At 37.4% G+C, this 26,918-nt stretch overlaps 2 protein-coding genes across 2 annotated transcripts in view; one reads left to right on the top strand and one right to left on the bottom strand.

The window, feature by feature from the left end:
- The window catches only part of Tdo2 (tryptophan 2,3-dioxygenase), a 90,275-nt gene that overhangs the window by 37,287 nt on the left and 26,070 nt on the right, over positions 1-26,918 (bottom strand). The window lies entirely within an intron of this gene.
- On the top strand, positions 1,082-26,176 carry Ctso (cathepsin O). Its single transcript, XM_026384737.2, has 8 exons — positions 1,082-1,216; positions 10,579-10,687; positions 11,313-11,452; positions 13,908-14,075; positions 15,665-15,786; positions 21,630-21,793; positions 22,469-22,561; positions 24,738-26,176. The coding sequence occupies exons 1-8, from the start codon at positions 1,091-1,093 to the stop codon at positions 24,770-24,772; spliced, it is 957 nt and encodes a 318-aa protein (XP_026240522.2). The 5' UTR covers positions 1,082-1,090; the 3' UTR covers positions 24,773-26,176.

The raw sequence follows: 26,918 nt of genomic DNA, 5'->3' as shown, positions 1-26,918 counted from the left end.
GGTTCTAATTAAAACTGGTCAGCATTAGAGCCAGGCATGGGAGCCGCTCTGGAGGCTGAGACAGGAGGATCACGAGTTCAAAGCCAGCTTCAGCAAGGGCAAGGTGTTAACCAACTCAGTGAGACCTCGTCTCTAATAAAATACAAAATTGGGCTGGGGATGTGACTCAGAGGTTGAGTACCCCTGAGTTGGATCCCTGTTACCCAAAACAGAAAGAAAAGCCATTACAATTGGTCAGCATGGGCCAAGGTGACCTAGAGTTGTCATTAGCAGTGGGTACTTGCAAGTCTGACTTCATCATGTTGTCACTCAGAAGTCAAGAGGTGGACCTAGGCAGCACTCACTGAAACTTCTCTGGGATCCCCAATAAAGCGGGTATGAAGAAGAAGCACGCTCTCTCCTTCCAGAGGAGACGGCTAACAGCTCTTAAAACGTATCAGGTAACTTACAAAGCACTTGACATGATGAACTTAAGTAAAATTTCATTACAAATTTAAGAAGTAGGTGCCATCTATGTCCTTTGCAAAAAGCAAGGTCCATAACATTATACATGAACACGTGTTTATTTTCGCACAACCAGAACATTTTGTCACGTGCTTATAAAAACTGGCTTCATGGATGCCTCCGTGTAAGTTCCCGCACTATATTCCAGGTCTGGAATATTAGCAAAGCATCATGGAAAGAAATGAAAATGGGGCCAAGTTAAATTCAACCAACAGCCAGAATCATCCATGAGACATAAAGGGAAGAGAGATCAAGGGTTTCCGTCTAGGAGTGCGGGAAAGGCAGCTGCTGTACTTTCCTGTTGTCACATAAAACAGGCTCAAAAGCACGTGGTCAAGTCCTTGAGTATCTTAAGATTTAAAAAATAAAATAATTAAAAATAAAATTTAAAAAAACAGCAAGAATCCCAACAGCTTCCAGCTCTCAGGATTCCCAGGTAGGAGCCCTGGGGACCCCCACGGAGGGTCACCTCCCCGGGACCCGGGACCCCGGACGCGCTGGCCCCTCCCGCAGGCCGAGCCCGCGGAGGGGGCGGAGCCGCGAAAGCGAAAGCAGCCGCGAGGGCAGCGGCCGAGCTCGGCGCGGGATGGCGCTGCGGTGGCTCTGGACGCTCAGCTTCTGGTGCCTCCTGGGCCGCGGCCAAGCGGGTCCCCGCGCCCACGCCACCCGCACCTGGCCGCCCAGCCGCCAGCACGAGGCAGCCGCTTTCCGGGTACTGAGCGCGTCTCCAGCGCCTGTTTCCTTCTGTCGCCTTCCTGTCCCGGGTCTGGGCGGGGAAGATGGACCCCCGCGGGTGGACGCTCCCAGAGGGTCCGCGGTGGCGTGATGCGCCCGGGGCTTAGGAGCTGCGTGTTCCCCGGGGGGTTCTGGGTGGCCCCTGCGCCAGGGTCTCTAACAGGCATTTCTAACCGAAAGATCTTTTACCATGGACTTGTCAACCCCAGGTAATCGATGGCTAGAGCTACGAAATGTTGATGGACAAAAGCACCCCGACCCCTCTTAGCAGTCTCCTTCATGGCTCCCTCTGGCTTCCCAAGGGGTAGATTCCGCGTTTACTAGAACCAGAGACAGGGGCTGCCTGTCGGCGGAAGAAGCGTGTCAGCTTTCTTCCCGAAGGGGGCGCTAGTGTCCTCCTGTAATCCAAGTTCATTGAAACACCAAGTGCAGACTCCTGCTGGTTAATGGTTGTCTTGCGCTGGGGACTTTTGGCTCTGAAGATAAAGAAATGCATACATTTTCTTTTCAGATTATTTAGGCAATTTTCGTAACCATGCTGCGATTTTACTGTAGCATCACAACTCCCCAAAGGACCAGTTTTCTGAGTAAATGATAAAAAGATTTTCTCAAAACTGAGGAAACTGCAAGGGGTATGGCTTTAGAGTTTTCCTCGCTATGTTTCTATATTTGATATTATTTAACTCATTCTTAAAGATCTTGAAATATGTCATTATTATGATGTGATTTGTTATATAAAAGAAAATTTACTCGTTCCGAATCAAATAAGTTTGAATGCAGTGATGCTGCTTATTGGAAGTGTATGAATATTTTCCCCTAATATTTGCAGGACTTTTCTGTTTTGTGTTCTATTCTTGTCATGAGCTTGGTTGCATTTCCTGGTGAACCAAGCCCCCAGGAGGAAAATAGTGTATTCATAAGCTAAATAGGTACTGGGTTTGAGTGGAGATGCCTTAATAGCGCTTGTATCCATGTGGCTTGTCTGGACCTGGGCTAGCGAGCTGGACACAGATGGATGGAAAGGGCCCCCTCTCTTTGGTAACCATGAGTATTAGGAAGAATTCTTCTGGCCTCCAGGATGGGTTAAAATATGTGGTAAATAAAATTCAGAATAACTCATGAATTGAGTTGAGAATCCATGGTGTTTATTTACCAGTTTAATTATATATAATGAAGAGAATTTTTTAATAATCAAATTTTAAAAGTAGAGTAATAAAACACTCTTTGTTGTGCTAGAGAAAACCTATAAATTATATCTGAAAAAGTGGGGATAGCAGATAGGTCCCATCATATTTGTAGGCTAATGGATATACAGCCTGAACTGTGCAGCATTGAAAATATTTGGGGATCCCAACTGGAGACCAGATTGGGAGAAAGGGTCTACTCCATTAGTGGTGTCTTTCATGACCATGGGTTTAGAGAAGGATGGAGGTTTTTGTCATCACAGCTGCTATTGTGTGCAGTAAAAGTCCTGCAGATATTAGGGGAAAATACACATACACATGTCTCAAAGACACATGGCCTAAAGTCTTGGTCACCAGCCTGTAGTGCTCTTGAGACAGTAGAACCTTTAGGAGATGAGGCCTAGAGTAAGTTAGGTTTGGGTGGGAGAGAAAGCCTTTGAAGAAGATATTGGGACTCTGGCCCCTTTCTTTGTCTTTTTGTGCTTATTGGCAGCCATGAGATGAGCAGGCCACCTCTGCTTTGTGTTCCCACCCTGATATCCTCTGCTACCACAAGCCCAAAACAACAAAAAAGCACATATTATCTCACAAAGTACCTTATGCTTCTCTAACAATTCCAATATATAACTTACCCCTGTGTGCATGGATTCATCACAGAGGAATACTACAATATTTTGTATATATATGTAGTGAAAAATAAATCACCATTAATAGAAGAAAACCTAGATACCAATGAGGAAAAGAGATAAAATCCCGCAGTGCCTTTTCAGTGAACAAAATAAACATAAATTCCCTTAAAGTCTTTAGTTCTTCTGAGGATTCCCTACAGGCAGAGTGGCCACATCCCTCCACCAAACCCCCCATTGTGTGACCTTAGGCAGATTGTATGTCTGCGCCTCAGCTGATTCTTCTGTGAAGGGGAAGTAATATTAGCAATAGCTTCATTCAGGGCTAAGTTAATTTATATGAAGCAGGTCGAACAAATACTTGCATTAAATCTAACAACCCCTCCAAATGCTTCCACTCTATATTAGTGTTATTGGTGACTGAAAATTTTCTTTTGAAAAACAAAAAGACCAACAATTGGTGTTAAAGGATTTGTTTACTCCCCTAAGAGACAGTTGAGTAAATGCAAGAAAAATGCATTATTTCATTTACTTTTATTTAGAGGCAGTCTGTGAGAAAGATTGAATTGATATTTCTCTCCCAGGCGGTGGGTTCAGGACCACCAAATAGCTCCAGATCCTCCTACCCACCCCCACAGGTTTCTAATCTTAGAAGTTGCCATTTCCCATTTCTCTCTCAACTTATCCTAATCAAGCAACTTCTAAGATGGTTGTTATCAAAGTTGGAAAGTTTTTTGGGGCTCAGGATGCCTGAGATGGAATTAAGGGCTTTCTGATTGTTTTAGAAAAATGTTGCTCTCTAAAGAATTTTAAAACTTGAGTCTAATCTCCATATTCCACTGCTTCTCTTATCAGTGGAGTATCTTTTTTTTTTTTTTTAATCATTACTAAGCTGAAGGGTTCCTGTTTCTTATTTTATTCTTCTTTTGTGATTGTGGGTGGGTAAGAACTTCAGAGCATTAATGAAACATTTTAGGTAGATCTGCAAAGCAGCAAATTAGAAAACTGAAGAGGTTGCTTGGGGATATCTCACAGTTAAATTTTATTTCAAATATTCGATCAATTCAACCACATGAGCACACTGCTCACACACATGCACACACATACACAGAGACAACTTGAAATTCTAGTTATAGGAATCTCTATAAAGGTAACTTTAGCATCAGTGTTTTAAAGGATCAGAGTATAGTGTTGATTAAGATTTAGGAAAGAGGATATGTATTACCATCCAGAGGACATGTTTTCACTAGTTTTATAATAACAGGTAAAGTTACTCAAGTTATTCAACCCTGAGTCACCTTCCAGGAAGAAATCTGGCATCTCTGCTTGTAAATCAATTAATCCCTTTTACATCAAAATAAAACAGAAAGTATATGAAGGTAGCTATTTCAACACTTCTATTTAAAGGCTGTTGTGGTTTATCAGCTTTAATTTTTCTCATGTAAGAGCTATCTGATTTTCAAACTTCTGCATCTTTTACAACTACTAATGAGAAGTTTCCTGTATGTTCCTCAAATCTTTCCCTCTTAGATGTTATTAAAGTTCAGATCTGAGAGTGTAGCTCAGTGGTAGAGCATGTGCCGAGCATGCTCAAGGCCTTGGATTCTATCCCCAGCACTAAAAACAAATTAAAAAAAAAAAGGTTCAGGTCTTTCAATTTAATATCTTTAAGACTTTAGAGATAGTAACTCTGTAGTAGCTCACTGTTATGTCCTCTGTTGCCCTATGTTAAGACATATGTTAATTAATCATTTTCTACACTTGATCCTAAGATGTAAGTGGTTGATATGAGGGGCATGAAGCTAATATACACTCACAGTTGATGATGCTTTTGTGCAGTCTGCTTTATCAGCCAGAATCCAAGTCAACCAGGAAAATCACTTGAATGAACAGATAATTCAAGAAATGAAATAAAGGGCTTTTTAAAATTTAAATAATGTGAACCCCATGTTGGATGGATTTGATGTGGGTTCTACTGTTACAGCAAAGAGGAGAATAAATGTTGTTGGATATACTTTACTGATAATATAATTTTTTTACAAAAGTAACAGATTGCTTTTATTCAATAATTACTCCTCATTTCTAATACCATGAGAAAATTTTGCTCCCCTTTAACCCAAATAAAACTGAAAGGATGATCCTTGAATGATATTTTCTATAATCCAAATGTTTAAACCCAAGGAAGATCTAGCATGAGGATATTTAAATTGAACTTTTACTCTGCCAGCCACTGTACTGTTTTCCAAGCATTATGTTATTTAACCCCTACATTCTGTCAGGTTAGAATTACCTCATTTGTCAATGAAAAAGATAAAACTCAGAGAAAATGAGCAGATAGCCAAATATTGTATTGCAACAGTAAGACATTTCAATTTGCCACTAAGAAGGGTTTTGAGAATTCCATCCATAAATGGATGTGTGTGTTTGTGTGTGTGTGTGTGTGTGTGTGTGTGTGTGTGTGTGTGAGTGTGAGAGAGAGTGTGGTATGTATGTAGATGTGTAAGAGAATTATGTTTTGTTCAGAAGCTTCCAAGGAATTACATTTAATGTTAGTAGTGGCCCAATAGAATCAAAAGTGGGTAGAGATTGGTGGTAGGGAGAAGGAGAAGCAGCACACTTTGGGGTTCAGAATATTTTGCTCTTGGCAAAAAGTCAACAATTATAAATACTGAGTAGCCCTGAAATGGACCATGAGAAATCTGAAGTGACAGGAGTAATTGCACTGAAATGACATTCAAGTCTAACAAATGCAATTCTTTTAGAAGCTGACCTCTACTTGAACAAGTGGCAGAGAGTGACATTTCCACAGGCCCTGAAAATATGAGTGCTGCTGACATAAATCAAAGAACAATATATAAAGTGGCAGTACCAAGAAAGTGTGCATGTGGAGAGATAGTTGTACAGCCAGAGAAATGAGAAGCTGTGCTCCATTTGTGAACAATAAGTAGTTGAAATGCATTCTGCTGTCGTGTGTTGTGGGCCACAGACAATTCAAGATGGCACCTGGCACTTTGCCAAGAGGAGTGGTTTGAGAAGTAATGCCAGCAAGCCATTAAGATGATGGAGATTCCTTAATGACTGACTACTGTGTCTAGATTATGTCAATTAAGTTAAGCCGTGTATAATTATTAAGATGATGAGGATTCCTTAATGACTGATTGCTGTAACTGGATGATGCTAAATTGAGTCAAGCTGTGTATTCAGTTATGTATAAATACCTCTGCTGTCCTACAATAAAGCGGCTCCCGCTGTATCAACCTTCACAAGTTGCTTAGCACCCCCCCCCCCGTTGTTTTGCCCAGCCAGACTGCAGCAGTCATGTATAACTAATTAGAACAAATAAAAAATAAAATAAATAAAATACCAAAAATAGGTAACTGTTTTTAAAATCATTGTAGAAAATTAGGGACATGAATATTTAAAACAAGTCAATACTATTTCATTTCTTTCATTGTTATTTTGGTGTTGTTATAGCTGCTTCACAAGCAGGATGACTAAAAACTGGATGATAAAATGACATTCATAAGGCAAGGAGATTAAGAGAGGTACTTGGGGATTCACTGGGAGCAAGATGATGTGTGAATTTGTTGATTTTTAAGTTTTTGGGCTTTAGTATGACATTAGTAACTCAGAGATAATATGTTCTTTTTCTCATAGGATAACAAAAATGATCTAGAAAAGATATAATTGCATTATGTCTCTAATGGAACATCAAGAGTGAGGCCAGACTCCTGCCTCCCCTTCCCAATTGCACATTCATATGAATGCCCGCAAATACATCCATTGAATGCTTGGAGTTACAACACTTCCCACACCCATGAATCTAAAATAAAGTTCTAGGCTGGGGTGTAGCTCAGAGATAGAGTGCTTCCCTAGGGTATGTGAGGCCATCCCCAGCACTACAAAATAATAATAATGATAATAGTAATAATAATAAAATAAATTACAAGATTTAGACTTCCTTGGTTAAACAATTTGTGCAGTTTTAAGGATTTTGCAAGGCTCTGCTAACTTACAACTTATATGTGTGTGGTATATTCTAGTGTCCTATGGCTGAAGAATGTGTCTTATTTTTTGATCAATTTGCAAATTTCATAAACAGAAATAAGATGCTATTATTGTTTTATTTAGCATCATTTTACTACTGAAATTGAAGAAATTATATTTTTACTAATCAATAGTTTTTCTATTTTTGATAATATTTGTTATATTTTCATTCTATTGGTATTTTTTTTCTTATTCATTAGAAGAGGCACTTGAATGATAATATTCTTAATTTTTACTCATGGGCCATTTGCATAAACTTGCTTTTCCTTTTCAGTTTTATTTATGGTTTTTGTGGTATGCTGAAGTTTTTATTTTATTTTTCAGTCAATTCTGTTGATTTTGACATTGTTTTTCCTTTGGTATCAAACTGTAAAAACCCTTGCCAAGTGATCAGTTTCTTTAAAAAAATTAAGATTTTAATTTGAATGGCATTGAATATGTAAATCTTTTCAGGGAAGATCACTGTCACAGACAATATCGAGCCTTTGAAACCATGAACATGGTATGGATAACCATTAATTTGGATCTCTTAATTTTTTTTGTAATAGTTTGTAGATTTCAATGTCCAAATCTTACAACTTTGTTAAATTTGCTCATTTTTAAAAATACTTAAAAATTAATTTCATTTTTCATATTAATAAAAATCATTAAATTTTAAAGTCTTATTTTTTAATAGCTTATTGCTAGTATAAACAATGCAGGGCTGGGGATGTGGCTCAAGTGGTAGTGCACTCGCCTGGCATGCGTGCAGCCCGGGTTCAATTCTCAGCACCACATACAAACAAAGATGTTGTGTCCGCCGAAAACTGAAAAATAAATATTAAAAAACAAAATTTTCTCTCTCTCTTTCTCACTCTCTCTTTTAAAAAAAACAATGCAATTAGTCTTTTACACTGACCTTTCATCTTATCATATTGCAAACATTTATTTTAATAAATTAATTAAATAGCATTTTTGCATATTTCCTTGGATTTCTACTTATATTACCCTGTTTCCTAGAAAAACAGACAGTTTTACTTATTTATTAAAATGTTTTTATTTTACTTATTATTCGTTTTTATCAAATAGAACAGGATTTCCAGTACCTTTGTAAAATAAAAAAGTAATGAGAAGAGACATTCTTCCTCTTTTTTCTGTTTTGAGAAAGGAAGTTTTGGGTCCTTCATTATGAGATAAGATATAAATTTTTCATGAATCTCTTCAATCATGAAATGTTGTCATTTTTGGTTTTGGGTGAGAATTTTTTTTTTAATCAGGAAACAGCTTTTAGAACTTCTTATGCAATTGAAAACATTCCATTTTTGTTACTCCCTTAGTTTGTTAATATAGTATATTAATTGATTTTTAAATGTTAAAACAACCAACCATTTTTAATAAACCTCACTTGATCATGATGTGTTGTCATTTAGATATATTATTGGACTTTATTTGCTAATATTTTATCGGGTTTTCCACCTATAATTATGAGAGCTATTGGTATGTAGTTCTGTTTTCTTGAGAATTTTTTTCTGGTTCAGAATTAAGGTAACATTGGTCTTGTGTAAATTGTATAGTAGTCTCTTCTCCTTTATATTCTGTGAAGTGGGTGTTATTTCTTTCTTAATTACATAGATTCACCAATAAAGCCATCTGGGCCTGGTATTTTCTTCATGGGTACATTTTCAGTTGTGAATTCAATGTCTTTAGTTGATGAAGGGCTGTTCAACTTTTCTATTTATCTTACTTTCAGCTTTCTGAGTTTTTCAGGGAGTGTGTCTTATTTCATACAGGTCAAAACTTATTGGTGTAAAGTTCTCAAAATACTATTTTTCTAATGCCTGAATCATCTGTAATCATGGTTCTTTCACTCCTAATATTGGTCATTTATATCTTCTTTTTATCTCTCTACTTTTTATTTTTTTCTTTCTTTTTTGGGGGGATTAAGTCACAGGAGCAGAGCCTGGGAGAGACTGGGGAGTGGGCCAGAGGGAGCTATCTGGCTGCATTGTAACTACAACCCTGAGTGAAGGCCAGAGGGCAGGGAGGTTGGGGAAGCATCCTGTACTCTGTTCAGTACAAAGGATGTTTGAAGCTTTGGCAAAGCCATCTGGGCATCATTAAGAATCAGCTGTCGGGAGGGAGAGAGTTCCATGTTCCCCCCAGCCAGCCAGCCTCAGTGCTCAGTCACTAGCTATGTGCAGCCTGTGGGGACTGTGGCTTCCCTTTGTTCCATCATAAAAATTCAGTGAGCAGCAGGGGAGACCTCTGTAGTCTGTGAGGTGCATCCTCATGGCTGCCATGGTTGTGTTAGTGATACCCTTTGTATCACTGTGACCAAAATACCTGACAAGAACACGTTCGAGGAAGAAAAGTTTATTTTGGATTCATGGTTTCAGTGAGTCCATTGCTCTAGGCCTGAGGTGAGGCAGAACATCATGGCAGAAGAGTATGTTAGAGAAAAGCTGTCAGTTTATAGTAGCCAGGAAGCAGAGAGAGACATAGCAAGAAGGCAGAGACAAGATAATAGTCCAAGGCTATGCCCTTAGTGACCTGCTACCTCCAGCCATGCCCAACCTGCCCACAGTTACCACCCAGTGGTCCATTCATATTATTAACCCATCAAATGGGTTAATCCACTGATGAGGTTGCAGTCCCCATAATCTAATTAATTGCCTAAGAGTCCCACATCTGAACCTTGCTGATTGGTAACCAGGCTTTCAAACCATGAACTTTACAGTGGCAATTAGAGGTCCAAATCCTGACAATAGTCTTCTGAGGTTTCATTTATCCCATATCATGTGTTGGTGTTAAGAAATGAAAGGGCCTTCATAGAAACAGCAAGTCTAAAATAAATCATAGCAAAATTCAGAGTTTACGAATCTATAAATAATGATCACATATTTCCCTCCAGATAGAAAACCCTGGCTAATCTTCCAGGAACATTTTCAAGTTTGCATCTCTTTCACAAAGCTTTTTGCTCCAAATGAGATAGAGCTCTCTCTAGCTTTAATTAGAATTAGACTTCTTCATTCATTTATTTTCTTAATCCTTGTTACACTCTTCACTACTCAGCCACTGAGGAAAACAAAGATGAAGAGGGCACTTGCCATATTCATAATTGTTTAGTCACCAGTGACAGTCCATCAGTGACATCTTGCCACTATTGTCTCACCATGCTGGTCTGCAATTCTTTTTTTTTCTTCTACGTCAGGAGTTTGCCAAATATATTTGTAATGCTCTTAATGTGTGGCGAAGAGGAACTGTTAAAGGATAAGACATACATTGCCCAGCTTCAAAAAAATTTTTTTGAAGTCTGTAATTACATACAAAATGTTCATAAATCTGATGGAGATGTCATGTAAAAATTTTCACTATAATCTGCAGGAAATAAATCAAGCTTTAGCTTATGCACCTGCAAAATGTATCTAAGTGAGCTATCAACAGATTTCTTTGGAGAGTTGATATAATAGATATAAAATGACTTTTTTTTTTCTCCCTTTTAGGAAAGCCTTAATAGACATCAGTACTTGAATTCTTTTTTTCCTCATGACAACTCCTCTGCCTTCTATGGAGTAAATCAGTTTTCTTATTTGCTTCCTGAAGAATTTAAAGGTATGATCTGATGGTACTATTTGTTGATTTATTTACTGATTTTAATTTCTTTGCTCGATTTTTGAGGAATTATTTAATTGTAAATTGAATAAATAATAGTTATTTATTAAATAATTACTGTCATACATGTGTCATGGGCTAACCGTAAGAAAAATAAATTAATGGCTACTGTCTGTTAATTGAAGCTTAAGAACTAAATATTATATGTATGTCTATGTGGTTATAAAGGAAATTTTTTAGTACCATTTACATTCAGAATACCTTGATTTCTTGGATTATGGCAAGAAATGATGTCAATTATACTCATTTTTGTTATTAAACAGTTTCTATCAAACAAGTCATTTTATATGTCAGCTCCAAACTTATTATAGGAATTCTCTTTTGTAGCCTTCAGCAGAATGCATTTCTTGTTATATAAAAAAATAAGAGAGAGAGAGAGAGAGAGAGAGAGAGAGAGAGAGAGAGAGAGAGAGAGAGAGGGAGGAGAGAGGGGAAAACCCAAATGGCAGGTTCACCAAAAAGCTATTTTTGCTTGAAAATATGCTCCAGAAAGAATCCCAAGGGTCCTCCTTAAAAAAGACTGTTGGTTGACTTTTTTTTTTTTTTTGTTTCCTGTTTCTATTAGCCATATATTTACGAAGCACATCTACCAGGTTTCCCAGATACCCAGCAGGAGTACAGACACCCATCCCCAATGTGTCATTGGCAGTAAGATTCGACTGGAGGGACAAACATGTTGTCACACAAGTGAGAAACCAGGAGATGGTAAGTTTTATATTTTCCTTGTCTTCATTAGTTAAAGGTTGGAAAGTGCTTTGGAGGTCAAGTTCAAACTTATGGTGAATCCATTTATCTGAGTAAAATCGTGCCTCAGTCATCCAAAAATGACAAAGAAGGGGATCTTTGAGACATGAGAGGAAGATGTCAGTCCCAAGCTTTCCTTCCTGAAGGTAAATCTTCCTTGGTATATTTGCTCATTAATTGCCATTGCACCAGCATACTATCTCAGTAACTACCCATATTCCACATTTGTTCACCTGTTATAGACTCACAACTGAAAGGCTGGAGAAGGTAGACCTGGCCACTGAGAGATTCAAAAGGGAGTACAGTATGGTCTGAAGAAGTAAAATGAGACTGAATACATTTATCAACAGACTAGCCGAACCTTCTGGGTTCTCAGCTTCTTCCTATGAGCTCAGATCACACAGCTGTTCATCAGTGCTCTTTCCAAGTACAGTCAGTTCATCCATAAGGTGACACATACGTTGCTAAAAATCACCATCTGTGCACAATTGTCCAACAAAATTGCAGGGATTATGAGAGAAATTAGGTTAGGTTGTGGTGCTTAAAAACTTAGTGCTACATTTTTAAAGCAGATCAGAAACTAATAAACATGGTAGCACAATTTTATATTTGTTGAATTATCAAGAAATGTGTAAGTATTATAATAAATAAACCAAGTTCCCTTGAAAAAGACCCCAAGTGTGTTTGAGGAAATGAGAGTTGGAAGGTCTGAGGCTGTGGGTGATTGTGAAGTGGTAGAAGGAGGGTGATCCCAAATGAGAAGGGAATTGGTAACACTGGCTGTGCATGGGCATGACCTGCAATGCAGGTAGTAATCCACCTTGTGCTCCGTGAGTGTGTATGTGTGCTTGGCAATCCTTACCCCTGTGCACCCCACCAAAGACACAGGGAATGCAGGCCACCAGGGAAAGTGAAGCCCCAACCACAGGGGATATTCTCAGTTTGTTTACAATGGAAACCTCAACAGGTCATTCAGCCATCCCTTGTGTAAAAAGTATTATGGACCCAGAAGTTTCTCAATGGCTATCAATTTAGAATGAATTTTATTCATTCTCAAATTCAATATTTATTGCTGTGCATTAAATTTTACAACCAAATCATCTGCATTATGATTGGGTTCATAACAACTCAGTGCTTCCAAGAAGTTCCACATTGTTTTGGAAGGGGACTTTTAATTATGAATCTTTTAAAAGGGAACCTATTGGAGAGATTTTTGATAGCAGGAGTTGCCTTGTGATTTGACTAAAGCTAGCTATTGGTATGGTGTCAGCAACCTGTACTCACATTTCTCAAGGTTTAGAGATCATACTATAGGGTCACTTAACAGATGGCACTGGCATCCTAAGGTTGTTCAAAATATCATTCCACAAAGGCACCCAGTTGTTCTTTTTTATGTCAACTCTATATCACTTGGTTTTATCGTTTAGTTAGTTCTGTCCAGTTTAAAATTCTAGTGTATCCTTTGCCTTTTCTGTGAATCATCCTCTTTTAATGTGATCCTTAATTGCATTCCTTCTGTCCCCTTCCTTTCTATTAGGATCGGCCCTTTTCATTCTTTTGTTCTTTTTTTTTTGTGAAATGAAAGCAAGCTAATAGACCCATTAATCATTAAAAATGGTAGCCAATATTTGGGGAATGACTAATATGGGTTTGTATGATTAGGATATTTCAAGTACATACCTAATGGTATGCATACCTAATAGGTATCTACTGGCATCTTGATAGTCCTAATAATAATTTGTTCAACTCCTGTTTCTATTGCACAATGAGTATAACATGCATTCTCATCACTGACAACCTTTGGGATGGAGGTGGTATATGAACATAGAAGCAGAGCACCCGGCGGGGGGGGGGGGGGGAGCAAGAAGGATTGAGGTGTGGTGTGAAAGTCAGTAAACAGCGTCTGGGAGTGGAGTCACTTATAAACAGAAGTTATATGTTCTGTAAGTGTACTAGTCTTGGGCTAAGGCTGTACCTCAGTGGTAGAGTGCTTGCCTTGCATGTGTGAGGCACTGGGTTTGATCCTCAGCACTACATAAAAATAAATAAGTGAATAAAGATATTGTGTCCATCTACAACTAAAAAAAAATATTTTTAAAAATGTGTTAGTTAAAAGATTCATCAGTCCAAGTGTTTTCTCAATCCCTAATGCTTCACTTTATCTTGCATCATCTGATTTACAATGATGATCTTACTAATTCAGCTTCAATTAAGAGATGTTATTGCTCAAAGAGGATTTTGGTTTTCTTTTCTTTCTTAATTTGAAAATTCAGAGGATGGTCATGTATATTTTATAGATTTCCAAGTTTTGGAACCTTTGCTGGATTTGATAAGTTGTTATATTTAGAAACATTGATAAATTTGACTTGGACGTTACTACATAATAAATACAACCTCTCTTTCTACTTTTGAACAGTGTGGAGGATGCTGGGCCTTCAGTGTGGTGGGTGCAGTGGAATCAGTATATGCCATAAGAGGGAAGCCTTTGGAAGACCTGAGTGTGCAGCAAGTCATCGACTGTTCATATAATAACTACGGCTGCGAAGGAGGCTCTCCTGTCAGTGCTCTGAACTGGTTGAACAAGGTGACTAGTCTCAGCCTTTTGAATCTTGATTTCCTCTTTTCTTGTTCAATGTGTGTTCCAAATTCAATTACTCTCATATATTTAATGTTGTTTCAATATTCAGAAATGTAGATGACCAAAATTTAAATTAATCAGAGGATCTAAAAAGTACTTGCTCCTAAGAAAATTAGCCATCAAGATATCAAAGGATGAAAAATCTTATCTGAGATTTGTTTTCAGAAGGACATTTATGCTTATGTCTAAGCACTTTTTTTTTTTTTTGGCTGGGTGTAGTACCCAGATTAAACTCAGTGCACTCAACCACTGAGCCGCATCCCCAGCCCTGTTTTGTATTTTATTTAGAGACAGGGTCTCAATGAGTTGCTTAGCACCTTGCATTTGCGGAGGCTGAGTTTGAACTCAGAATCCTCCTGCCTCAGCCTCCTTAGTTTCTGGGATCACAGGCATGCACCACCACACCTAGATTAACAATTCTTAATAGGTATTTTTGCATGATTGCATAATACATAATGCCCCAGAAAGTAATTAGAGTATGTTATTACTCATTTCTTTTTATTTTTTTTTTAAGAGAGAGAGGGAGAGAGAGAGAATATTTTAATATTTATTTTTTAGTTTTCGGCAGACACAACATCTTTGTTTGTATGTGGTGCTGAGGATCGAACCCGGGCCGCACGCATGCCAGGCGAGCGCACTACCGCTTGAGCCACATCCCCAGCCCGTTATTACTCATTTCTATAAGATTTCTGAAAGTTACAGGGACAATAGAGATCAGCTAATTTTGTAACTCTGATGATGAGATGAGACCCGAAGGTCAAGATTATGTTTCCTAGTCAATCACTGAGCCAGAACTGCACCTTAAATCCCCTCCCTCCAATTTCAGGGCTTTGTTCAATATTCTCAGTTTTATGGATACTCTCTGATATTTTTCCACATCCAACATCAACAACATGAAACGAGCCAATGAGGGTTCCAATATAGTTTTATAAGAACTTGTCAAGCTAGAATTTCCCACACCCAAGGTCCTTCCATTATACATTTGCTGTATTTGAACACTCAGTATAGACAATAATAAAATGTATGTCCCTTCCTTTCCATTAAGCCTGGCATTCCTAAAGGGAGGATTCTGTACAGACAACCTAAAATAACATGACATATTCTAGATGAGTGGCAGAAAGAGGAGTGATGGAAAGAATGCTGGGCCTAGCCATCACCTGTGTATGCACCACTGTGCTGATCTCCAAGACTTGCTGACAGAGTCAGAAGTCCTGAAAGGAAAGTATGTTACTATAGTTACCATATGGTACCCCCCCAAAAAAAAGATGATGAGACTTTATTAGCAGATGGGTGCTAGTTCTAAGGAGGAAACATACAAGAGAAACAGGAGTAGAAGAGAAAGAACTGTGCTGATTCTAGTTGTCTAGGATGTCTACAACAAGAACTTAGGATTTAATTTAAGATCATAAGAACCCAAAGTGCACCCATATGATGGTGGTGTGAACATGAGCCCAGTTTGACAACTGAAGTTAAGTTCTCTTTGATTTTTCAAAATAACTAACACATGAACATGTTGGGTGATTGCTTTCTTTTAGACACAAGTAAAACTGGTGGGAGATTCAGAATACCCGTTTAAAGCCCACAACAGCCTGTGTCATTACTTTTCCAGTTCACATTCTGGAGTTTCAATCAGAGGTTATTATGCCTATGACTTCAGGTAAACATCTTGTTTTGGTTTTCTTTACATATCTTTTTTTTTTTTTTTTTTTTTAGCTATCAATGGAGTTTAATTTAATTTATTTATTTGTAGGCTCAGAATCAAACCCAGTGCCCCACACATTCTAGGCAGGTGCACTACCACTGAACTACAACCCCAGCCCCTCTCTACATATTCTTAGTGCATGATGTCCTAGATATTTGGGACCCCTTGATTTTTGAGGACATCACTACATATTCAATTACTTTAGAACCTACTTTTTACCAGACAGTCTCACTGGCAGTCACAGCACAGTGTTATAAGATGTTTCTTAAAGGTAATCTTATTTTTCCAGGTGCCATTAAACTAGAAATAAAAAATTCAAATTAACAAATTTAAATCAGCTTAAGGTATAATTTATATTTACAGCATACTTCTTACCAAATTTGCATGTTATAATGCCATGGGCATATTTCAGTCTTACAGTTGAATCAATTCAAAATCACTTTGTGTAGATTCTTTGGCTAACATCAGATAGTCTATACACCAAGAAGCACTGTTTGAACACCTTCGATTGTACCGGTATTTCTCAAGGCTTCAATTATTTAGAAAACTGAAGCTTTTTCTGAATATACCCAAATTCTCAGATTAAAAACAAGAGGTGAAGCTGTAATACCGAAGATAAACTATGTGGCACATGGTATGAATGCCTTGGGAGTACCGGCATGGATAAAGATGGGCTGGGAAAGCTCTTGTGTTGGAGACTGAAGGACAGGATAACTTTGGGATAGGTTTAGGGGAAAACAGGCCTTAAAGTATGCCTTAAAAACACATGAAAACACAAAGCTGAGCAGAGAATCATTAGGACCATTCAGTGGAGTACGAAAAAAGGTTCAGGGGCAAAAGGGCCCAGGAAAACTCAGCCACCTCCTGCTTCACTTATGATGGGAAATTTATACCATATTTTGAAACAGAAAATGGGAAATAAATGAAATTTGGATTAGGTAACTGATCCCAAATATAAAAGAATCTCTTTCTTGATCCAGTTGGTATCTACCCATGGGACCTGAAGAAACCCAAGGGTGAAATTAATTCTTGAACAATATGTAACCCTTTTAAATAAGCTAAGTGTGCCAGAGGACTGGCAGATTGTCATGTGGCTCCTGTCTGAACCAAGTCCCGGGGGTAGCCCTGGGAACCATATATGGGACAGCCTTAATTCCACTTCTGGGCAGCCATCTAACGTCTATGATAGAATGTGCAGGGTCACTGTGTACATTGGTCACTGTCTCCTTTGGAGGTGAAGGTATGCCCTTCCCAAAGTGAAAAAGTGTCCCTTGGTAATCTGCCAGTTCCTTGAGGGTAGAAGGAAATGTGTGCAAAAGGAATTATATTTCTGAAATGTGAGTGGAACAGATCCAGGGGATTCCCTGTCATGGGTAGCAAATTGAAAAAGTTAAGAAGAAGGAAAATAAAATACACTAGTCTGAATTAGCAGGAAGATAAAGAGCATATGCAAATATCACTGGCATTTGATCTTTGATTAACAAGGAAGAAACCCTAGTTTTTTTAAGTATGGGGTGGGGGTCAATTCCAGGGCCTTGCACACGCTAAACAAGCACTCTATCACTGAGCCACACACATATTTTAACCTTGAGCATTATACTCTCATTGTACTCTGTGATAGTACAATCTTCAGATGATTGTATTAGACTGCAAGAAATCATTCATTGATTTATTCATTCATTCAGATATTTACGGAACATTGTTTAGGTTCTAAGGATTCAGCAGTGAACAAAACGGACATAACCCCTGCTTTCATGAACTATATTTTAGCAGTCAAGACAAGCAGTAACAATAATATGTATGGTGTGTTAATTCTAGTAATTTCTCAAAGAAAATAATAAGCTTGTGAGAAAACGTTAGAGGGAAATGGAAGTTTGAAATTTTAGAAAATGTTGCCAGGGAGGGCCTCCCTACGTAGGTGACATTGGAATGAATATTTGAAGATGTGTGGCCACATAACCAGGCAGTCATCTAGGCGAATATTGTTTCAAACAGAGACAACCTAAGTGTAAAGTCCTGAGGCGGGGACATGTCAGGTGTGTGTGGAGAATAGTGATGAGAGCCAGTGGCCACAGTTAAGAGAAGGACAAAACTCGCACAGAAGAAGAGGTCCTATTGACCACCAAAAAAGTGACCTTAGAACAGGATATCAGCAGAATGGTTTTGGAAAGAGACAAAAGGTAGATAACCCACAAAGAGGGTCAAGCCCTATGCAGATTTTATGGTAGGTAGGAGAGAAGAGAGACAAAGAGGATGGAAGAACTAAAAAAAAAAAAAAAAAAAAAAAAAAAAAGAAGAAGAAGAAGAAAGAAAGAGAGAGAGAAAAAATAGCCATTAACCAGGCAACAAAGTCTAAGACAAGAGATTTAGAAGGAAATATCAAACATTCTGCTGGAATGTGTAGGAAGTGATTCCAGAAGACTCTGGTAGGAGGTGGAGAAGTGAGACAAAACCAGAGAAAGGGCATCTTTGTGAATCTAGTTAGATTGTTGGTGACCTGGTGTTTAACCTGTGAACTCTGGGGCCAAGGCAAAGCGTGCTCTATCGAGCCATCGCATCCAGCCAATGCTTACTGGCTTCAAGGATTCCTCAGTTGAGGCAGCAGGTAAGGAGTTAATTGATTTCCTGGCTCTGTAAGAGACAGAGGCAAAGAACTCAGGGTCTCCTTGTTGGAAGCCAGCTGGCCTGTATGGCAGTGGGGAGGGCCATGGCATGTGGAAGGTCTTCCTAGGCATCTTTCCATAATGTGGCACTTCACCACACATTTCCATCTGAAGTGTGCGCCTGCCTGAGGCTTGAGAGTCACCTCCCTGTTAAACTGTAGGACTGGGCTAGGACTTAGATCTGTCCAGCTCTGAACCTGTTTCCTCCTGTCTGTTCTTAAGATCCTAAGATCATGGTTTGCAGGGTTTGGGGAAAATGTCATTTCAGTGCACAGTTCTTAGCCAAAATCTTGATAAAACATCATGCAGAAACTGAAAAGATCTAAGTGTGTGTGTGTGTGTGTGGGGGGGGGGGATCATAACACAGATAACATCATCTAGTCTATAAGCAAAATAACCATTCATACTGAGCCTTTGCTTATCAGACCCCAAGAGAGGCATTCCAAAATTAAAAATTAGAGTATGAGAATAACTGACAAATGAAGGAAATTTACTATATACCAATGGAGAAAAAAAAAAAAAGAAAAATAGGACACAGTACAGTGCACTGAGTTCTAGGGAAGATGAGATCATGAAGTGGTGGTGACATGGAAGATGTAACTTAAGCAACAGATCTTGATGACAATAAAGTTTAAGGGAACTTTTTTTTTTTTTGGTACAAGGGATTGAACCCAATCGAGCTTAACCATTGAGCCACCATCCCTAGCACTCTTTTTTATTCTGAGACAGGGTCTCACTAAGTTGTTTAGGACCTCTCTTACTTGCTGAGGCTGGCCTTAAACTTGCAATCCTCCTGCCTCAGCCTCCTGAGAATTAGGAGAATTCTTTAAAGATTCTATAGTTTCTGTAAATTATTGATCTATGAGATGAATAGTGCATGCCTGGAACCAAGGCTTGATATATATATGATATATGCAACAGTGTGCACTTTTATATTAGTTGTATATGGGGCTAATCATGGAAATAAAGATGCTATTTGGAATATATCCCGGCTTTCCAAAAGGCAGTGTCTTTCTATATGTCAAGTGACAACAGTGCCACTCAGTTCCAGGCCCAGGTGGAATGTTTTTCTGCTGCTGGTGACTTGGTGTGTCATCCCATGTATGATTTTTTAATATCTTTGATAACTCTCTTTATCCTGGCTCAAAGTAGTGATTTTTACTAGTTATATGTTTGATGATACAAAATTAATAATCTTTTACATTCTAAAGAATATTTCTCCTTCTTAATCTTTCTGCTTCTCCCTTGGTGTCCCAATAACTGGATCATCTGCATGATATATCTATAGTGTACCTTTAATTATTTCAAGTAGATATAAAACACCTGTGTTCTAGTAATACACAAATTATGTCATATGTCATGTTTAAGCTGCAAAATATTCAAAGAATTTAAAGACAATAAATTGTACAGTATATGCTAAAACCTGTGCTCAAAAGAATTAGTTATTAGATGACATAAATGTGGGGAAGAATGTTTCTTATAAGTTTATTGTATAACTCATTCTAGGCATGTTGCATAACACAGACCATAAAATTATGTAATTTTTTGCTTATGTTCATTCTGCATGATGGGTGGAATAACTCCAGTGTACAACTGGAATTTGAACTCAGGTTTGGGAAAAGTCAAAGTCTGTATTACCTTTTTAATAAATTTATATATTTTTAAAAAATAATATCCTATCTTTGCATAATCTTAATTAGTACCATTTAGGAGAGCAAAAATTAGAAACACCTGCTTACAAACCTCCGAAAAAAATTTCATGAACAAATGTTTTATCTAATATAATTAAAGGAAAGAAACCCACTACATATTAAAGTATTCTACAGAAATAACACAGGACACAGTACAATGTAATCAATTCTAAGGAAGATAAGATGGAAATATACAAAATTATGAAGTGGCAGTAACAGGGAAGGTGATAAGATAAATAAATCTTGATGAGAAGATTATGTGCACAAATATGTGAAATGAATGCAGTGTTTCTATTTCAGTGAATTCCATTGTTATGCATTCATGATTTTCCTCCTCTGTGTCCTTGCTAGACACTGTCCCCAGCAGGGCAGGAGGAGGGATTATTTATTCTTTCAAGCCATTAACCCACCCATGGCTTGCTGAAGCAATAAGTTACCAAATGCTATCTTAATGGCCTGAACTATCAGTAACTTGGTTTCAGTGTGCTTTACCCACAAAGCTGATCTTTGAGAAAGGTAAATAATGGTTTGATCACATACTTGCAAGATCAATGAAGGCCAAATGTTGTGTAACATGAAATTGTGTTGGTAGCTGTCCAGAACAATTGTGAAAGCAATAATTGGGTCTTTTGTAGCCCTGGCAATTTAGCACTTCCCTAAATCTTAGCACTTTTTCCCCTCCCCCTCTCCCTCCTCCCCTTCCTCCCCCTCCTCCCCCTCCTCATCTTCCTCCTTCTCCTCCTCCCCTGCCTCCCTTCTTCTCTCTCTCTCTCTCTCTCTCTCTCTCTCTCTCTCTCTCTCTCTCTCTTCTATTGTTTAATTATATTAGCTAGTTTTGAGCAAATCTTCCCTATAATTTCTATATTTGACATTCATTAACATAAATTCATCATCTCTTGATTCTCGCATCATGTGGCAGTCTTTCCAAATATATAGTCTTAACACTTTCATTATTAAAAGAATCCCTGTGTTTTAACTAGATTTGTTGGTGCCAGCTTCAAAACTCTATTCCCTGTCTTCCTTTAGGGCAGATATATCCATAAAACTGGATTATGGCCAGTGAGATCTATGCACACATGTGCAGAAATGTTGGATGTTATTTCTGGGAAGTCTTCTCGATGGAGGTGTAGCACTTCTTCTCTCTTCTACTTTGTGCTGTTCGAAATATATGTTAAATGTCTGGAGCACCAGCAGCTGTATTGGGCTATGCACAGATGTTGAGAATAGAAACATCATAGCAGAATAATAATATAAGAAGAATGTGAGTTACTGATATCCTGGAGCCCCATACAATCCTGAAATAGTAATCTGTGAGATGTCCTTTAGTTTCTGTTGTTTAGATCTTTTGGAATTGCAACTCAGCCTACTCCTAATCATATATGGATCATTTTTATTTTTACCTTAAACGTTAAATTATTTACCTAAATAATTCCTCTTTTGGTAGTGACCAAGAAGATGAAATGGCAAAAGCACTTCTTGCCTTTGGCCCTTTAATAGTGATAGTAGATGCAGTGAGCTGGCAAGATTATCTGGGAGGCATAATACAACATCATTGCTCTAGTGGAGAAGCCAATCATGCAGTTCTTATAACTGGATTTGATAAAACAGGTAAGTGCTAATAAGACACAATTGCTTGCTTTCCAGATTGAACTGTGCCTGAGTATGGACAGTCCATAGAATATTGAAATTTGATCTACTGTGTCCAAGAACCACCTTGTCAATGATCTATGTGTAAATATCCTATCAGGTTTCATCTACCAATTTTTGATAATGACATTTTCGTTTTGTTTGTGGTGCTGAAGACTTTATATGGGTCTTGCACATGCTAGACTGGTGCTCTACCCCTGAGCTACATCCTCATCATCATAATGATAATGTTCCTATTTAAAGAGTGTACATTCTCCATCTGAAATATTTAGGATAATTTTTTGGAAAAGAGAAGCGGTAATTAATTTACCACATACTGAGTGATTTTTTCTTTCCCTAAATCCCTGGAAATGGTGTATTGTTTTGATTTTTGATTCTATACCATCTGTATTAAGCAAAATGAATTCAAAGGCATATTTCTATTGATTGGAGTGTGACACAAGTTACAGCTCAAGTTTAACTAGGTTACTTGTATTTATACAATATAACATAATGAAAATGGTAATATTACATTGATAATCTTTTTCTCAGAAGTACTATACTTATAGGAAAACAAAATTTAACTACAGAATTCATGCATTCATAGCAAATGTGAGTTTTTCAGAGTTTCTTACCATTTTATGTTTTGTTTTGTAGGAGATATTCCATATTGGATTGTGCGGAACTCATGGGGAAGTTCATGGGGAGTAGATGGCTATGCCCATGTAAAAATGGGAGGTAATATTTGTGGTAAGTAATGAATTTGTGTTTAAAACTTCAGACTAAATATCAAGGAAGGTTCTTTGAAAATATTAGAAATACAAACCTGTCTATTTTATAGAATGTTTCCAGTGTGCTCAGAGCACTTATCGTGGTAATAATTTTCATCCTTTAACCAACTGATGAAAATAAAGAATGTTTTAAAAAGAGGCACTCTTGCACTTATTCACATTTTTATAAAGGAAGAGGACTACACTGAAAATTTATATGTATTATACATGTATATGTCAAAGTACAAGATAAACTAATAACTTATTAAAGTCAACTACTTCAAACCACATAAGCACTTGACTTAGAAACAGAACTCCTCCAGAAATGTCTCCTTGTTCCTAATTTACTTTTTTTGTTGTTTTTTAGAATTTTTAATATTTATTTTTTAGTCTTCGGCAGACACAACATCTTTGTATGTGGTGCTGAGGATCGAACCCGGGCCGCACGCATGCCAGGCGAGCGCACTACCGCTTGAGCCACATCCCAGCCCCCTTAACTTACTTTTTATAACCCTCAATTTCTCCTACTTTTTATCACTATGATTATCAAGAATCTCTAAGGAAGTAGCTCAGTGTTAGAGTGCTTGCCTAGCATGTGCAAAGCCCAGGGTTCCATCCTCAGCATGGAAAAGAAGGAAGGAAGGAAGAAAGGGAGAAAGGAAAAAGGAAGGAAGTCAGGCAGGCAGAAATCATGATCAAGATTTTTTTTTTGTATTAAAATTTGAAAATCTGAGAAATAGCATTGTTTCTGACTTAATTCGTCTCTTCTTGCCTACAAAATTCTAGCAAAACACCTGCTGGAATTGAGAGAGTTAGCCAAATACCAAACATACTTTTTAATTGAACTTAAAAAAAATTAACCATAGATGAAACTAAAACAAAAAGCTAACTATTTTAAACTGTATTCTTATAACTGTATTCAAAACTACATCCTAAAATTTTTGGTTTAGAAAATCAACTTATCTTCTGAATTAAACTAGGTCCAAACTAATTTGTGTGTGAAAACAATCATCTCTCATTGCAAGTTTTAACATCTGTAGTGTATAACTTTAAAAAAATTGCAGAACTTTCTAGATTGTAAGACTGACAAAAGAGTCATAGAAAAATGTGTATGAATGTCAATTCAATCTGGCGACTATTGTCTAATCATTCCATACGCAGAAGCCATGAAAATTAATAAATGGCCTGTTCTGTCACCATAGTGAAATGTTTTTCTTAAACTCATTGAAAGGAGCCAGAAGTCTTTTGGCCAGAGCACTAGAAATCCATTCAGGCCTCTTGTTTTTCAATATCACTGTGATGTTATATCATTAGAGCTGGCAGATAAATTACTGCAGTCATTCTTTGAACCTCTACTACTGATGTACACTATCCCTAACTATGAAAGTGGAGGCACCTATATTTGTGCCAAGCAGTAGCTATTTTCAGAGCTCTGACCGGAGAGTTGCGAGAACATAATTCAGACATTGGTTCATAATTGCTTCAGCTACCAGGGATGATAGCTACTATCTGCATTCACAATGTGATTCTCCAGGGGCCTATCTGGCTATTAATTACATGCGGGAATCCATATATCTTTCATAAGAGTACTTCCTCAAGTTATAGACTATATGAAGGTCATAGAACTCCAATGAATATTGGTGTAAAGCAGATAGTATTTTACAGCCCCAAGAGATTTTCAAAGATGTGGTAAGTTACAATGAAATCCAATCTTCAAGTAGTCCATTTATTACATTCACCATGATGTTGAGATCTCTGTTGTTTTGTGTTAAGAAAGTAGAGGACACTAGTTACAAGTTCAAATCTTAGTTTAAATTTTTAAATTATATTTAAAATAATATCATAAGTTATTTTGTTTCTTTTAAGAAATATATATTAGTGCAATGGAGGTCTTAGATGCATTCACCTATTGAATTAGCAAATCTTTCAGAGTTATTTTGTTTTGTTTTAGTTTAGTTTCTTGAAACAAATATATTAGGCATCTGTTCTAATATTAACTTTTGAGGTTGTTATTTGTTGCCTCCATTAAATTGTTTTCTTAGTAGATACTAACTTGTTCTAACCCAAATGACAACTAAGTTTTAATTTGCTGTTTAAAAGGTATCTGAAGAGAGAATAGACAAGTAGTAACAATTTCTTTTTTTTTTCCCCCTTAGGTATTGCAGATTCGGTTTCTGTTGTATTTGTGTGACATATTGGAGACATCATGAGAAAGCTACAAAAATGAAGATTTTTATAATACAATGTAACATTCTAAGCATTACTCAGCTTCAAATTTAGCAAGTACCTACAAAATGCTATGGGGCCTAGTAGTACTGAAGTTACAGAATGTCTGTTCTTTGAGATACACAGACAACTGAAGTCTGAAGGAGTTCCAGTGCCTCAGCCTTTAGGGGAATTTATGAAGCAAGCTGGGGAAGAAGATCAGATTAGGAAAAATTTTAGATCCTACCACATCTGAACAAACTACTGTTTGTTTTGATTTGCTTGCTGTCTTTCTTTTTTTTTTTATCATGGTTGTCTGATTATTTTTAATGAGGTACTTTGATTAGGTGAAATCAAAGAGACTCTAAGAATTTGTTTTCCTTTGTGGGATATAATCACTAGCCTTAGATTACCCCCATCTCCATGACCGGCTGACCTAAAGTGAAGTGTGCCTATCACAATTATACTAGCAATTTTTTGAGATGGAATATCATAAAGACTCAAAATACCAGGTGCTTTTCCTCATCAAAGGGTGCTTATCCCTTGAACAGTAGAAGGACCATGTGCAAGGAAACAGAAGACCAATCCCTTCCTAAAAGAAACAAACTGAAATTCAATGACCGTTATGGAAACTGGGAGGTCAGAAGCCTCAAGTACTACTCCCTGCCATGCTGGAATTTTCTTTGCCGGGAAATTCTTATTGTTGAAAAGAATCCAATAGATTTAACTTCTTACTTTTTTCTACCTATATTAGAGAACAAAGTATTTTCCTACCTATTCACTCTCTCTTAGTCTTTACTGCACAATTCCCACATTTTTTCTCATGGTTTAATGCACTTGACTAAAGAAATTGTCCTCATTGTTTACCTTTCTGTTCTATTTTCTAATCACTTGGCTCCCTTGGGGTTTGGGTTTTTATCCACATAGGCTCCACCTCTTTCTTTCTCCCATGATTCTGGGCACCTCTCCTCTCAAAGAGTCCCATCTCCTAACCCAGCCTGTCAGTCAGAATGTGAGCTTCCCTGGCCCTCTGACTTCTAGTTTTTCATTTAGTTCTCCTGGTCTCCCATCCCAACTGCCTCTTTGTGTTTCCCTTTGGCGTTCACTTGGCTCCTGGATCTTAATGCCCGTGATCATTCTGGTGTCATTAATTACATAAGTGATTTCAGGTGCTATGCTGCTAATGGGGTCATGATTAACTTGTATCCTCAGCAGTGATTGATAAATCTGTGTGCACAGAAGGAACACTGTGTGCAGCTCCTATTCTGCAACCAGGAAACCAGCTACTCCTTGTATAGCAGTGTTAAGAACCTCATAATAAAAGAGCTGATCTTCTGATTGAATTTTAAGTAGAAATGTTTTTTAAACATCAATGTAATAAATCGTATCAAATATACACTTGTTACCCATTTCTTCTCTAAAATCCATTATTGCTTTTTATTGCAGAAGATGTTGACAAAAATGAAACTTTGAAGGCAGCAGTCACCACTAAAAAAATTCTAGGACATCTCATTTTTCCTCATTTTTTGTCCTTTATCTTTCTCCTTTATTAGGAAAAAAAATTCTTGTTTTACTTACACACACCAGAAGCAAACACAAAAGAACATTGTGGACTTGTTTAGAAGTATTACAGGAGGGAAAATATTTACATTTCAATTGACAAGTATTCTAATGATCAAGTAAGCTAAGAAGGAATTGTTTTTGCTGTTCTAGTTTGTGTTAGGTTACTATATAATATAAATGTTTTGCTAATATTCTTTTTCAAATACTAAGGGATTTTTACAATTTCAAAATGACTAATACTTCTCAGCTGTTCTGGAATTTGATAACATTTATAAAAAGCAAGCTATATTTTTGATCTTAGGTTAAAAAGATATTTTCTTAAGTGCATGGCTAACATTTTGTCAACGTAGTATTAATGTGCTCTACATTCACACACAATTTTCCGAACTCCAAAGACATATATCCAATTTTTGGTTTTCTCCATAAACAACTTTAACCTCAGTGCCTCCAAAACTCCATCCTCCCTGCCAGAAAATAAATAAATAAATAAAACAACCAAAAAACTCCGTTTCCTGGAGTTTTGGTCAAGGGTATCGCTACTATGTAATCACCAAATCAATAAATTTAAA

This window comes from Urocitellus parryii, chromosome 10, assembly GCF_045843805.1.
Source record: "Urocitellus parryii isolate mUroPar1 chromosome 10, mUroPar1.hap1, whole genome shotgun sequence".
Taxonomy (NCBI): Eukaryota; Metazoa; Chordata; class Mammalia; order Rodentia; family Sciuridae; genus Urocitellus; species Urocitellus parryii.
This window is presented reverse-complemented; position numbering and strand designations above follow the sequence as displayed.

Coding starts and splice junctions, on each gene's coding strand:
- Ctso (XM_026384737.2), top strand. CDS start 1,091: ATGGCGCTGCGGTGGCTCTGGACGCTCAGCTTCTGGTGCCTCCTGGGC. Junction 15,787..21,629: donor TATTATGCCTATGACTTCAG/GTAAACATCTTG, acceptor CTCTTTTGGTAG/TGACCAAGAAGATGAAATGG. Junction 22,562..24,737: donor AATGGGAGGTAATATTTGTG/GTAAGTAATGAA, acceptor TTTCCCCCTTAG/GTATTGCAGATTCGGTTTCT.